The sequence below is a fragment of the Taudactylus pleione genome, unplaced genomic scaffold (genome assembly GCF_031769625.1).
Source record: "Taudactylus pleione unplaced genomic scaffold, aTauple2 ptg000062l, whole genome shotgun sequence".
Taxonomy (NCBI): domain Eukaryota; kingdom Metazoa; phylum Chordata; class Amphibia; order Anura; family Myobatrachidae; genus Taudactylus; species Taudactylus pleione.
In genome coordinates, this window is record NW_028284464.1 from 233,732 (window position 1) to 249,678 (window position 15,947).

At 46.5% G+C, this 15,947-nt stretch overlaps 1 protein-coding gene across 1 annotated transcript; it reads right to left on the reverse strand.

Annotated features, from left to right (window-relative positions):
- Positions 1 to 11,299: 11,299 nt before the first annotated feature.
- Positions 11,300 to 13,774, reverse strand: DYNLL1 (dynein light chain LC8-type 1). Its single transcript, XM_088465151.1, has 3 exons — positions 13,659 to 13,774; positions 13,295 to 13,432; positions 11,300 to 11,650 (listed from the first exon to the last, which is right to left on the reverse strand). Exons 2-3 carry the CDS (start codon positions 13,424 to 13,426, stop codon positions 11,513 to 11,515), a joined length of 270 nt encoding a protein of 89 aa, XP_088321277.1. The 5' UTR covers positions 13,427 to 13,432; positions 13,659 to 13,774; the 3' UTR covers positions 11,300 to 11,512.
- Positions 13,775 to 15,947: the final 2,173 nt, after the last annotated feature.

Consider the following 15,947-nt stretch of genomic DNA (forward strand, 5'->3'; position numbering starts at 1 on the left):
CTCTCCTGTTGTCTGCTGTCCCGGGTGGCTTCCCGGCCTGCGATGTTGGGACAGCAGGAGAATGCTTTGGGATGCAGTTTGTGTGGTTACCCCTCTTTAGTTTTTGGCTGCTACACTGTAGCCTCAGCTTCAGAACTGCTACTGATGAAATGACAGTTGGAAGCTCATTGGTTACGTTTGCATATAATTATTACTGAACTTAAATCTAGCGGCCAAAACTACCATAGACACGGCGGCTTTGAAAAAGTAGAGTTATCGTAAACTTACCTTTGTTAACTCTTTCTTCAAAGTCCACAGGGAAGACAATGGGGTGTAGGAGGTGGTTGGGACTGGGCATCAACAGCTAAAGCTTTACATGTATGCTCTGGTCCTTCCCCCCTATTCCCCGCACACAGCCTGAGGCAATTCAGTTTTGTCAACCCAAGGCAGGAGCAAGATAGGAGAGAAGGAATACTGGTACATTAAATAATCACACTCTCACGCAGCAGAGAAGGAAACCAGTGACCAAGAGAAGAAACCCATAGAAGTCAGGACGGACGTCCTGTGGACCCTATGGACTTTGAAGAAACAGAGTTAACAAAGGTAAGTCTACCATAACTCTCCTTTTCTTCTTCAGGATCCATAGAGCTCCACAGGGGAGACAAGGGGGATGTACCAAAGCAGTTAATCAAGGGCGGGGACGGTCCTGAGCTGAGAGGAGAATCCGGTGTCCAAAGGAAGCATCCTGAGAGGCAAATGTATCAAAGGCATAGAACCTAAGAAAGGTGTGGACAGAAGACCACGTGGCCGCCTTGCATAGTTGTTCGGCAGACGTGCATGCGCCCGGCATCTATTCTCCCTTTCTGCAGCGCTTGGGGGCTGCCCGGCATGTCCATAAGCGCCGGGCACGCCCCCAAGTATGACGAAAAGGTGACGCTTCTTATAGACATGCCCCCTTTTCATGACCACGCCCCCTTTTTGGGCACGCGCGTAAGGTTGCCCTCTCTAGCTCCGGCGCCCTGCCTGCCGCCGGAGCTAGAGTGAACACTAGAGTAGTATGAGCAGATATGGTGTCCGGCACAGGAAGGCCAGCCTGCATGTAAGCCGGTAAGATAGTCATTCAAAGCCATCTGGCCAGAGTCTGGTCGTTAGCTGGCCAGCCCTTCTTGTGGAATCCATATAGGACAAATAGGGAATCCCTTTTCCTGATGGAACTAGTACGGTCCACGTAGATACTAAGAACACGGACCACATCCAAGGAGACCTCACCTACCGAGAGGTATGGCGATTGGAAGGCTGGAACTACAATTTTCTCATTAAGGTGGAAACGAGAGACCACCTTTGGAAGGAAGCCAGGACGAGTTCGAAGAACAGCCCTGTCCTGATGAAAGATCAGAAATGGAGAACGACAGGAGAGCGTCCCCAAATCTGACACCCAACGGGCAGATGTGATAGTCAGACGAAAAATAGTCTTTGCAGTGAGTCATTTGACCTCTACTGATTCCAGGGGTTCAAACGTAGGCCCCTGAAGTGTGTGGAGAACCACTGACAAATCCCACTGAGCCACTGGAGGAACAAAGGGAGGTTGAATATGGAGGACACCCTGAAGGAAGGTGCGAACATCTGGCAGTGGAGAAATTCTGCGCTGGAACCAGATGGACAGAGCAGAGACATGCACTTTCAGAGAGGCCAGACGGCGTCCGAGATCCAATCCATCCTGAAGAAAGGCAAGGATTCGAGAAACCCAAAAAAACAGAGGGTCATAGCTTCTAATAGCACACCAGTGGAAGTATGAAGGCCACACCCGTTGAAAGATCCAGATAGAGGCCGGCTTACACGCTGAGCATGGTCTGGACCACAGAGCGAGTAAAAACCTTTGGACTGTAGAAGGAATGTCTCAATAGCCATACCGTCAAAGACAAACGGGCCAGGTCCGGATGTAGATAGGAACCCTGAGACAACAGGTCTGGTTGTAGAGGAAGTGGGAAAGGAGCGTCTATGGAGAGAGACTGAAGATCGGAGTACCAATGGCGTCTGGGCCAAGCCAGATCTACCACCAGGACAGTGCCCCAGTCTTTCTTGAATTTCCGAAGAACCCGACGAAGAAGGGAGACTGGAGGGAAGAGGTACGCCAGATGGAAGGTCCACTACACTGACAAGGCATCTACGAAAGCCGATTCGGGGTCCCTTGTCCTGGACCTGTACACTGGAAACTTGTGGTTGTGTCTTGAGGCCATGAGGTCCATGTCTGGTAGACTCCATTTGTCCACTACGAGCTGAAAGACTTCTGGGTGTAGAAACCACTCCCCAGCATGCACGGCGTGACGGCTGGGGAAATCCACTTCCCAATTGAGAATCCCCAGGATGAACACCACGGAAATGGCCGGGAGATGATGTTCGGCCCATGTGAGAATGCGTGCCACTTCTGCCATTGCCGACCGACTGCGAGTACCTCCCTGGCAATTGATGTAGGCCACAACCGTGGCGTTGTCGGACTGTACTTGTACTGGCCTGCCCTGAAGGATGTCTTGAGCCAGAGTGAGGGCTCTGTAGATGGCTCGCAGCTCCAGGACGTTGATTGGTAAGACCCCCATGGTGGTAGTCCAAAGGCCCTGGAAGGCGTGTTGGTCAGTCACTGTGACCCACCCGCTGAGGCTTGCATCCGTGGTGAGGAGCACCCAATCCGGCAGCCAAAAGGAGTGACCCTTGTTTAAGTGGGACGTCTGTAACCGCCAGATAAGGGAGAGGCGAACTGCCGGAGAGAGGACCATCATCTGGGATCTGATCAGATGGGGCAGCCCATTCCACCTGGAGAAGATTAGGTGTTTGTAGGGGCCTGGAGTGGAACTGCGCGAACTCCACCATGTCAACAGTGGATACCATGGACCCCAAGGTCTGCATTGGTGAGTGAATTGACACTCGGCGACTGTGGAGTAACCTGCTCTCTCGTTGCTGCAGTGCGGAGATTTTGTCTGCTGGCAGGAAGATTTTCTGAACTTGAGAATCCAGAAGGGCTCCTAGATGTACCCATCCTTTTGAGAGGGGGTCAGGGAAGACTTTTTCCAGTTGATTTAACCAGCCGTGTGTTTGTAGAAAGGCAATGGTTACTTGTAGATGGCGGTGAAGAATTCTTGGGAGCTTGCTAAGAGTAAGAGATCGTCCAAGTATGGAAGCAGTCTGATCCCCTGACGACGAAGATACTGCCATGATCTTTGTAGACCCAAGGAGCTGTAGAAAGCTTAAAAGGCAGTGCTAGAAATTTGGTAATGTTGCTGTAGGACAGCAACCCGGAGATACTGCTGATGAGAAGGCGCTGTAGGTAAGAGTCCTGAATGTCCAGAGGCGCCATAAAGTCCCCAGGCTCCATAGCCAGGACAATAGAGCGTAGGGTTTCCATACGAATCCTGGGCATCCTGATAAACGTGTTCAGTGACTTGAGGTTGAGGATAGGCCGATGAGACCTGTTGAGCTTCTGAACCAAGAAAAGGGTAGAATAATAGCCCTTTCCTCGCTGTGATGAGGGGACCGGAATTATTACTTCTGAGAGCAGTAAGGACTGAATGGCCTCTGGAGGTGCAGGGCTTTGATTGGGTCCGACGGAGGTCCTGTGCAAAAAAACTGCTGGGTGGGGGGACTGCCTCAGGAATGAGAGGGCATATCCGTGGGAGACCACTTCTTTTACTCAGGCGTCTGAGGTGGTCTGATGCCAGTACTGGGTAAACTGAAGAAGTTGGCCTCCCACCCTAGGTGCCCCCAGGGAGAGGCCCGTCCCATCAGGCTGAAGGCTTGTCCTCAGATTTGGTAGGTGGACATCTAGTAGCCCAGGTCTGTTTGGTCCTGGGCATGGAGGCCTTAGTGGATGCCGACTCCTGTGGAAAGGACTGACCTTTTAGCTTTTCCTTGGGGACGAAAGGATGATATCCGAGGCTTCGAAGTAGATGCAGAGGGCAAGAATGCTGTCTTGGAAGCTGCCAAGGCAGTCACAATTTTGTCCAATTCTGGGCCAAACGGGATCTCCCCAGAATAAGCCAGAGTCTCCAAAGCCTTTTTAGAGTCCGAATCTGCCTTTCATGAGCGAAGCCAAACAATAAGGCAGGCTACCACGGAAGTAGCAGATGCCTTGGAAGCTAGGATACCAGTATCCAAAGCTTTCTCTCCTAAATAGGAGGCTGCATCTCTAATGTGAGATATGTAGAATAGCTGTCCCTGGAAGCATCAGAGGGAAATGTATCTTCTAGGGCCTCTGTCCAACTCTCAATGGCTTTTACCACACAGACCGTAGCCCTGGCAGGACGAGTAATAGCTTATATAGATTTCAGGCAAGCTTCAATCCTTCTATCCGTAGTCTCCTTTAAGGAGGTTGCAGTATGGATAGGTAAGGTAGCGTTCTTAACTAGGCATGTCATATGGGAATCCACTGCAGGGGGAACTTCCCATTTAGTGCAATCTGTAGCTGGAAGAGGGTAAAAGGAAATCAAGCATTAGGCAGCTGTAATCTCTTACTTGGCATATTCCATGCTTCACACGTATGATCAGAGTGAGGAAACCGCTTAAATAGTGGTTCTTTTGTCTTAGGAGTGGGTTCTGCCTCTTTTATTTGAAGAATAGATTTTACAGCTCTTACAAGTGCAGGTATATGCAATGCTCCAGAGGGGGAGTCAGAGTGAGAGAGGTCTGTGTCTTCTGCCTCCCCAGATGTTAACTCAGAATCTGATAGCTGGGTGGACTGGGAAGATAACAGCACGCTTAGTAGGTTTACTAGGTAAGGGTTTTTCCTTTTGCAGCATTTGTTGAAAGGCTGTAGAGGTAGCCGCCAGACTCTGCACTGAGGTAGAAAGTACATTTACCCATGGGGAAGGCAAAGGATTCACAGGGAGTACCTGCTGTGGCTATCCCATAGGGGGTGCTACCACAGGGACCACTAGGTGGTCCACAATTTTTGCCAACACCTGTGAAAATGAAGCCCAGGGGGGTCCTGAGGAGAGGATGCAGGGGCTGATGGGCCAGGTGTCGTATAACATGATACACATAGACCATCTTGACTGAGATCCTCTGACGCTAAGAGCCATTTTCAATTTGAACGGACCCGCAATACTTTTTCGCCTCCCGTACTGTTCGCCTGTTTTGCAGGCGGAAAAGCATCGCGCACGTGCCCGCGTATCCCCGTATTCAATTTGAAAGTGGGCGAAAACGGGACCCGGCGAAACTTAAAACAAGCGGAAAGTACTGTCAGATTTGGGGAAATCAGCCTGACACCCCCAAAAAGATGCTCCGACATGGGGGTTAGCTATGGTCAGAGCCGGATTAAGGGGGGGGCACAGGGGGCGAGTACCCCCGGGCCCCCTCTCTCAGGGGGCCCCCCAGCCAGAGCTTCTCTGACCCAGCTCTGGCACTAGAGCGTCCAGACAACATTCTCTGCTTACTGCCTGGCCGTCTATCGTAGATGCAGAGGGTGCAGGCTTTCATAAAGTGCCAACCCTGCTCCCTGCACACAGCCATGCTGCACAAAGAGTTACACAGTCACAGCTACTGTAGCAGCTGTCTGGCTTGCAGGGACCACGCCTCCTACAAGCGTCACTGTAGAGAGACGGACCAGGCGGACCGGAGACTGAACATGAACAGTGAGAGAACACACACATCTGAAAGCAGCTGCACTCTGCTGATCAGACTGTAAAGCAAACTAGTCTGGAGTCTGGACTATGGAGAGGTGAGCACCCACCCCACACAGTAGTGAATGTTACAGTCTGCAGCAGCGCAGGCTGACGCAGAGCTCACTGTGGCAAGGGGGTCCATGTCCCTTATGGTGCATACACACGATCAGATTTTTCCTTCAGATATGAACGATAACGATTTAAAAATCGTTCAGTCGTTCATATCTGAAGGAAAATCATTCATATCTGACATGCCTGAACGATGGACGATCAACGATGCGCGTTCCCGTTTGTCAGATAACGATATCTGATGTGTTTGCAGTCAGACTTGGACGATTCCATTCATTTTAATGTAGTCAAAAATCGTTCAAATCGTTCAAAACTTTGGTAAAATCGTTCAATCATTCATCTGACAAGTCTGACAAATCTGACCGTGTGTACGCTCCAATACACACTGCCATGAAATGTAAAATCTCATATCCCTGTGTACAAAATGTATTTCTTTTTTTGTACTAATGTTTATGCCCCATAACACTTTAAGGCATCTTGTCACATGGAAGCAGTGATAAGTGGATGTGGGTACAGGGAATTGCTGCTTTCTTTATTCTATACTGGCTTAAAGGGAACCCCGTCAAAACATAACTATGGGCCTTACAAAGGTATTTACACCCATGGGCAGTTTAAGAGAGTAGTGGGCTGTGTGCAGCTTCTGTGCGGGCCCCCTCCCCCCCCTTCTCCAACAGCACAGTAACCCCTGCTATGTGCGAGAGTGTACTGTGCATGCTCAGGTCTCTAGGAACATGGCGTACCCACTATGTTCCTGGAGACTTCTCTATTGCTCATGCGCAAATCTCCAGGAAAATGGCTGTAGCGCATTTTTTTGATGATTTCTGTCTTCAGGGCAGGCCGACGCAGGACTCCAGAGAGGTAAGTTTAATATAATATGGGTGTGCGGTGTGGACCCACACACACAATGGGCACAGCCAGGGAACGGTGCTGACAAGAGGGGGAGGGCCCCCTGTCTTAAGTGCCCCGGGCCCCCCAAAGGCTTAATCCGGCCCTGGCTATGGTACCCCCCGATTTGGCTTGCTGAAGGTATTTGGTGTTTTTAAATGGGCTCAAGTAGCTGCTAAATAGCGTTTTTGTATAAGTGGTGCAGAATAGTATTCTGAAGGGTTTTTTTTGCAGAAAATAACTTATCCCAGCAAATTTGGGGTACTTGAAAATGGGACCCAGCATATTTTAAAGTTGTTAAAGTTAAGTTGAAAAAAAACATGAAAAATCCACCTGCCGCAAGCCCCTGCAATGAAAAAAAACACCTGGGGCATACTTGGGGACTCCCCCCCCCCCAGAGTCAAGTTCGCTAGTTTTTAACTTTGTCCCCCAACATTTTTTTTGTTCACCCCCAAATTCAAAGTGATTTTTTGGGGTGTTATTAAGTGTTTTTTGAAAAAACAATGTAACACAGTTTACCTTTGGGGGACTGTTGCAACACAAAACCCCAATTCTACACTTTTTTCCGCCTGCTATTCATAGGCGAAACTTTTTCACTTATTACATTGCATTCACTTTCCATACGGCAATACTTTTCCGCCGGGCGAAATGACGTCATCGATGAAAAGTTTCCGCCAAAAACACGCGAAAATGGCTTTTCGCCTCAAATTGAATACGGGCCTAAGCCTGCTAAACAGGACTTGCAAGACACCAGAGTGGGAGCAGCAGGCTGCTTGTTATTCTTGCCTTTGCTTGATATAGCTGCAAGGATAATATAGCACACAATCTGGCACAGTGCAGTGAGCAACCCAGATATGTACAATATTCAGTATATGATAGTCCTCACAAATATAGGTAGATGTGAGGTACAAAGAACCACCTATACCTCAGTATTCCAGGGTTATAATGAAGGAAAGGTATAAGCAGACAGTTGAGAAAAATAGACAGCAGCACTAGCACAAGTCACATACAATGCAGAGCATACAATATTACTGAAGTGGGTACTAAATTCAACTACACAGACCACCGTGGCTGGTAGGAAATAGCGCTGTATAAACTGGCTTATGGGAGAGGTATACAGGGAGGCCGAACCCAGCGTTCCCGGAGACCTGAGGCTGTTGCAGAAAATGGCTGCCATGAGTCTCTGAGGGGGCAGAGGGTGAGGGAGGAGCAGTTCATGGGCGTTAAGACCACAGTGGAATGGCACCCTGAGCTGCAGGAGGGGGCCTTCTCCCCTATGCTGACATCAACCACCGGGTCCCTGGTCTTAGCTGTCCCCTGCGTCAGTATAGGTTATACCCTGGTGGTCTAGTGGAGTCCCGGACGAACCAGTCTCCACATGAGCGCCTCCGGTCTGTCTCCTGCGAATGGAGGGAAGACTGCGCATAGACGCGGGGTCCCGCCTTACCTGCTCCCTTGAGTCCAGGCAGCAGTCTGGGGTCCACCAATAGTACCTAGCCGAGGGCTGGAGTCGCGACGACACGGAGGGGTGATGGACCAGCAATGCAGACGTCTAGAGCTGCTTGCTCTGTATGAAAATAAATCATAAAAATAACGCTAACGGTAATCCAGCTCCTAATGGACACCAGCGAAACCGTTGCCTTCGGGCTGTGGGCAGGGTATAGGGGGAAGGCCCGGAGAATCCTGGGATAGAAAAAAGCTTTGGTGTCCCGTCCTCCAAATACCACCTACACCCATTGTCTGCCTGTAGAGCCCTACGGACCCTGAAGAGGCTAATGTCTAGCCCACAGGTCCTGAAACTCGGTCTTCAGGACCCCAAACAGTGCATGTTTTCCAGGTCTCCTCACAGAATCACAAGTGAAATAATCAGTTCCACCTGTGTATCTTTTAAAATGTCAGTAAGTAATGAATACACCTGTGCTCCTGCTAGGTGACCTGTGTGGGGTTCTGAGGACAGAGTTTGAGAACCACTCGTCTAGCCTGATCCTTAAAGAAATAGATAAATCAGAACTCTTGTAGTAAGAAATTGGCTTTTGGTTAAGAGAAAGCAAATATAGTGTAAGTGAATCCACAACAGTAAAATTTAATCAAGGTATACAGCTACTATTTCTGGCAAATACAATGTTGGGAAGAGTACATTGTCCAGTCTGATACCCAAATTTGCATGGACTGAATGGTGCCAATATTTAGGTTAATGAAGGTATACTCTATGTTTGGGCATTAAAATTGACAATAGATTTTAGGGCATTTTAACTTACCATACTAAAGGGTTCGATAACTAAACTATGGTAAAATAATCCTTTGCCAGCTATTAATCCAACCTAATCAGTGAAAGATAACTGATGTCAGTGCTTTTTTTCCCTGTTTGCCTTAAGCTGGTTACACATTTTGACGACAGATTGGTCATTAGAACAATCCAATGTCAGAGCGACAGATTGGTAAGTTATACACACTTACCAGTTGGGCTGCCATCACAACTAGGCAGGCATTTCAATTTGGCCATCTAGTTGAGATGTCAGCATTGGCGGTCCCCTGCAGAAAGTGTACGGGCGGCCGGCAAGTCACCCGTACACACAGCCAGATACTCTGCAGGGCCGACCCGATATGTCTATGAACGACGTCCTGTTTGCTGCGATTTTGTGGCTGACTTAATGCTGCCTGAGCTGTTGGAAGTGAAATATTGTAGATTGAGAACCAAGAAATCATTTTATCCTCAGTTAAGCCTAGAGTTTCCCAAACTCTGCCATTACAGTCCAGGTTTTAATGATATCCATGTTTGAGCACAGGTGACAATGCCTCAGGCAGTTTTGATTAACCATCTGGACTCAAGCATGGATATTCTTAAACCTGGACTGAAATGAGTTTAACCTATAGCGATTACCATCTCTGCAATTGACAAATTCATTAGTCATGTACTTTTGTGATCCTAGAAAAACAAATGACATCTCCCTTACAAACTGATACATGCACTAAAAGACAGGTTACTTATACCCCTTTTACATCAGAATGCCAGGTCACACCCGGGATATTGTTCACAGGCCCATCCCCCCTTCAGACTGGCACCCCGACCCAGCACTGCCAGATCAATGTCACCGCCATCACATGGTGAGCCAGCTCTTCTTATACAGTTAACGGGACCCGGATCCCGTTCACACTGCACCACGAGCCAGGTTGAACACACGTTCAACCCTTCTTGTGACCAGAGTTGAAATGTTGGATCTCTCGCCCAGACTTATTTCAACCTGTCCCTTTCACACTGCACAGTAACCCAGGTTGCTGCGCATTCACATGCTTGTGGTGTGAAAGGAGTATCCAAAACAGATGAATATGCAGTTGGGTATAGCAGTGGTTCTCAAGTAATCCATTTTGCTGGGTCACTAATCATACCACCCGTTTCCACAGATGAAATCGTCCATGTACTAGTTCAAACAAAATTTGCTGTGCATATCGGCCTAAACTTACTCATTTAGAAATTATCATACTAAAATTGTGATTGGATGACGACAGCAGTCGGAATAGGGGCCAAAGGTATGCATGCATGAGCATTGAACAGCCCCGTTAACCAGAGGATACTAGACTCATTTGCAGATAGTCAGAGGAAGAAAGGTGTGGCAGCAAAGTATTATACACATTACATAAGCTGCTCACTATGGCAGGGGGGGGGGGGGGGGATGATTCAATTGTATTTTTTTTTTACACTCCACCACTAGATGGTGCCCACTGGCACCAATTAAATTGTTCTGCCGTTTGAACACCCATAGCCTCCTCAGGTGTGCTATTAAGTTCATGGTTTGGGCACCTTAACAGACTTTAGCCGCTTTGCCCAGCTCAACCTGGTGCTTTTGGGCACATTAAAAGCAATCTTCGCCCAATCAGAGAAAACATTTAATTGTTCTGACAGGCAGCCATTACTTTGAGCACCAAAAAAAAATCAAAAAAAATCCCCACTTTATTGAGTTTGTAATTTACATATATTTTTAAAGTGGAGAATTGAACATGTGTTTTACACCATGTTATTAAAGTTCACAAGTTAACCTATAGACAGAAGATCAGTGTTATTCACACTTGGTTTGAACTGGAAGCAGTTTAACCAGAGGCCCTTTAGCTACTAATGTAGCCAGAAATTGGGACATTGTTGTCTGCATTAAGATTAGGCCACAACATGCGAGTAAGGGCTACAACACAAGAAAATCACTCAGCAAATCTTTCCATATACATCAGAAGCAGTAAACCCATAACAGATAAACACCCAGAAATAAAAAACCTTATAGCATGCCAGCATCTTTTTAATAATACACCCCCCAAGTGTATATACAAATTGAGACAGCACAATGTTGGCATCACACACTGTGATACCAGAAAATTGGCCTAATATCAGATTACAAAGCTTTCCCATCTGTGCAGCTAAATACCAATCCAAGTGACAGTTGTTTGCGTATCAAACAACCCATTTAGAAAAAGGGATTATTGGCTATGCGACTATTGGAAATGTACATATTTACGTACAGTGTTGTTAAGCAAAGCAAGAATTATACATCAAAAGGAAGAATATGCATAGTTCTGGCCTCTGCAGCATTACACTTACAGGAGCATATTTTACTGTCATCACCCATATGGTTGCACAAAATATAATAAGGGCATAAATAGTCTTATTTTATATCGTAAATTTGTATAGTTCCATTTCTCTTTACTATAGAACAGAAATGCAACAAGTCTTAAAAAGAAACATTTAATGCATTTAGAAAAAGATAAATTTGAAAATAAATACAATTCAGTTCTTTTTCCAAAACTGCTTTATGACCTGTTTGTAGACAAGTCAGCCCAAGTCCCAACAACACAAATAAGGTACAGGGGATGAAGAGGGGTTGTTCCCTTAAGTCCAAATTTCTTTGAATAGTCCATGTTACAATAGGAGATTTTGCATTGATCTAGCCAGATTTAAACAGGAGAATTGCAACTTGACCCAGGTAGAAATAAATGAAGTGTTTGGTTTCGTGTGTGACATAGCTGCCAAAATTCCTGCCCACGATGCAATGCCATGTAGGATTGTACTTCTTGTCAAATTCCTGGGAGAAAAAAAAAAAAAAAAAAAAAAAGAGAAAATAGATTTTAAAGTCAAGGTGTCAGTCCAGCAGAAAGCCATCAAGTCACTGGTAATTTGTACAGAGATAATAAAGGACTATGCCTAGTTCCCATTTCTACACAGTTTACAAGGAGAAAGTCAGTATTTGAAAAGGAGATCTCGTAGGTAAATTTATACCACTTTTACACCTAAATCCTGGGTCAGACTCAGGATTTTGAACATGGGTCCATCCCGGTGTAGGCACAGCTTCAGACATCATTTACACTGCACCTCAACTCTGGTTATTCCTGGGTCAGTGCCATTTACACTGAACCCGGGTCAGCCCTTGTAAAACCTATGGGAGTGTATGCACTAAGGCACAGGTTCTCAAACTCAGTCCTCAGGACCCCCAACAGTGCATGTTTTCCAGGTATCCTCACAGAATCAAGTGAAATTAGCTCCACCTAGGGATCTTTTAAAATGTATCTGAGTAATGACTACACCTCTGCCCCTGCTAGGAGACCTACAAAAATGTGAACTGTGTGGGATCCTGAGGACAGAGTTTGAGAACCAATGCACTAAGGTGATAAAGACTGCATGAAAAACCTTTTATACAAGACAGGTGCCTATTTATTAAGCTGGGCTTCGAGAGACTCAGCAGCTTAAGCTGTAGAGATGACTGGTGAGGGCTTAGTCTGCTGCTGCGATGGCTACATGTGCTCTCTGCCCCATGACTTCGGCCAGTGCCCCAGAAGCTCCAATCAGTCTTTCAGCATTACACAGGTCACAACAGTGTCCACTGCCTCATTACCCAAGACCTACCCTGCTAGATTTCCATGTTATTATTTTGGAGTAGTTTCTACTACGCAATAACCCAAGTTTTTGCTCTGGTGTAATATTAGTGATAGAATCTGTTGTGATGGGTCATTACACTAATGCTCCCAACCCACCCTAGATAGGTCCTACACAGACAGGACTCACTGCTGTTGGGGCCATGGGTATGAAACATTCTCAGTTAAGTTGGAAAGATACCCACTGGGGCCCTTCAGTAAATTTTTACTTTAGTGATCTAACAACAACCAGCTCACTATATTAACCTGTAGTAATTTGCATATTTATAATTTTTCTATGCACCAACTATAGAGAACCACTAGAAGTGGATATGGCAACATGTCAAGTGGGTATGGCTCTCTCACAGCACTGGGGTCAGGAGTCTGCACGCGTGGGTTTTCCGCCCACACTCCAGCAACATAGTAGCTTAATTGGATGCTGACTAAAAGCTGTGTGCACAAGAGCTCCAGTGGGACAGGGGCTGATGGGAATCTGTACACTGCTGTGTAACTGGTGGTGCTACACAAGTAATTAGGTCACACACACATTGATTAGACTGATGACAGTCACTGTAGGAGGGGCATAGGCTACATGATGCAGGTGGGCACATCACCACATGCAGGTAAAGAAAGGCGATGCAGGGTGAGGGACCATGGGAGGGTGGGGGAAGACGACATCGGGGATAAGGAGGGAAGGGTAATAAGAGGAATGTGGGAGGCAGAAGACATGAGCAGCGCAGTACTGCTCACATGTCAGACAATACTCTCCCCCCTCACTAGTGACGGCTCGGCCTGATGGGCACAGACAGGACACTCACCTTTTTTATGTACGCGGCAATGTCCTTCTCTATATTATATTTCTCCAGGGCTTGGGTGGCGCACTCCACCGCGTCCTGTTGCATCTCCTCGGACATGTCAGCATTCTTGATGACGGCTTTCCTCTCAGACATGGCGGCCTGTGGGTCAAAACGAGGACACGGAACATAAACCCACTATATACATGAATGCCCCGGGGACGGCATGGGAGCATACAGGACAGCCAGGATCCTCATGGCCGTCTCACTGTACCGTACATCCACACCTGTATCCCCTCTGTACAGCGCCCAGCTCTGCCTACACAAGATCATAGATGGAGCTGTGTGTAGCAGCGGAAGCCGCCATCCCCCTGTGCTGTATACTCACTGCGTAGCGGGTCGGTCCCTGTCACAGAGTTGTCTCTTTAGCACACACGCTGACTGACTGCCTCTGTGAGCGCGCCGAAGCCTCTATTACCTACTGCCTTGCTTTCCCACGCTGCACCTGATTGGCCCGTTGCTCACCCACACGCTTTACAATTGGTCGCCTAATACGGCTTCCCGTGGCTCCTTTTTCAGCACTTTGTTTCATCCCATAATACACTATGGTTTAAGCGTTTGTTTCCATAGAAACACATGCTGCGACCGGCACTACTGTGCCTCTAGCAGCGTCTCCTAGGCAACGGAGGGTGTAGGCCTAGTGTTGCTAGGTTGCGCAGGTAGATGGCAATTATTGAGCTATGATGTTACTTTTCATTGTCAAAACTTGAGTGGTACCTAGTATAAAATGAATGGTATGAGTAAGGGGAATACTATGTATCAAAGCTGGGAGAGAGATAAAATTGTAACAAATAAATTACCAACCAATCAGCTCCTAACTATAATTTTTTAAACACAGCCTGCAAAATGTAAATGGGAAGCTGATTGGTTAGTACTTATCTCTCACAATTTTATCTCTCTCCCAGCTTTGATACATAGGCCCCAAAGTGATTGCTGATAGGATTACTGTACTTCTGGGTTCAGGACCTGGCCGCCCTACTGCACGTTCTGCTGACCACACATGTGTGAGCATAGAGTGTTGGGGATCGTTCCTAATTTTTGTGGAATGTAGCCCATAGGCTAAAATGTTTTCGCTTTCCGGAGTTTGGTAAATTTTGTATTTTCTATGGTGGCTCCTTTTACAATTGAAAATGGGAGATTGAATATCTGCTGTGGTCCCTCGTTCATACATTCAAGAGATCCTAAATATTTGGGGGTAGCCCCTGAAAGTATACGCAAAGTTTCCGGAAATATTGTTCGCTAAATATGTCCCTAAATGTCACTAATGTATTACAATGATAAATCATAGTTGCCCTCTCTCCCGAAATGTCAAGGAAACTCTCATATTACGGAGAGCCCTCCTGAGGCTCGGGATGATCATTGGAGGTTTAACCATCAATGCTGCCATCGGTATCTAGCATTGATTGCAGGAAACTATTGACTGTAAACCATCAATGGTTTCACCCACCAGTGGACATCCCTGCTTGTGCTGCACAGGGTGGCAGGCCAATCAGTGAAAGGGAAGGAGCTTAGCACGACTAAGCAGCATGTCATGTGGGTCCTAGGTCCATGCCCCCTGTGCAGTTTACAAAAAAAATGCTGACCCTCTGCCATAGATGGCTGAGAACCATCGTATCTCTGCCATTGATGGTTAAACTATCAACCATCGGTAGCAAACAATCGATGGATGTTAATAGCAATGGTCAGTCTTATTGAAATCCTCCCATAGAGCAAGTACTTCTTCAGCAAGGGTGCTTACCTGCAAGGTGGTTGAGGATGTGCCATGATAATGCAAATAACAATTTCATTCCCTGACCTGCTACTCTGCGTAAACAGTATAGAGAGAGGCTTCGGGCAACCCAGCAGCTCTGGAAGCTTCTGGACGGTATGTGTAAAAGAACGTAATGATAAAATTATCGTCATCATATGCCTTGACCCCCTGATACATTTTGATCCTAGGCCCCCCACTACTTGAGAGATGTGTTTTAAAAATGCTATATCTAACAAGCTGATTGTGCAATGATATCACTACTCAACAAAATGTAAAAAATTCTCTGCATCTGTCATGTGAATATGTGTATTCTCCTAATTTAGGGATGGTGAATTCAATGGAAAAATCAGATTTTCTCTATCACGTCACATTTATTAGATACATACAAATTACAAAAGCTGTAATAGCTAAATCTGAAAAAAGTAAGATAAGTGAATATTTCAGTTAATCTCTATAGAATTAAAATAGTCTCATCATATTAATTTTTAAAATACTAATAAAACTACAGAAATACTTAAAAACTGCAGAAACTAAACTTCAGAAACTGTTAATAATCCAAATTAGCCGTAATGTAGCTGTTAATAAAAGATAAAATGTAAAGTCATTTGCTTTAGGGAAATAGGATGTTGACACTTTCCATTTGTACAGTGTCTCATTGGTCTCTCTATGGTGGTGATTCAGGTCAGCGTAATGCTGAATAGCTCTAAGAGGGAGCTCCCAGAGCGATTCAATTCACAGCGCTGTTTGTGTAGTCAGCAAGTGGTGAAGTCGGAGAATGCCAGTTCTCGCGACTTAACCTGGGTGACCGGTATTCTCCGACGAAAGTGCCGGCCAGGCGGCTGTCATCGCCGTGCTAAGCAGTACAAC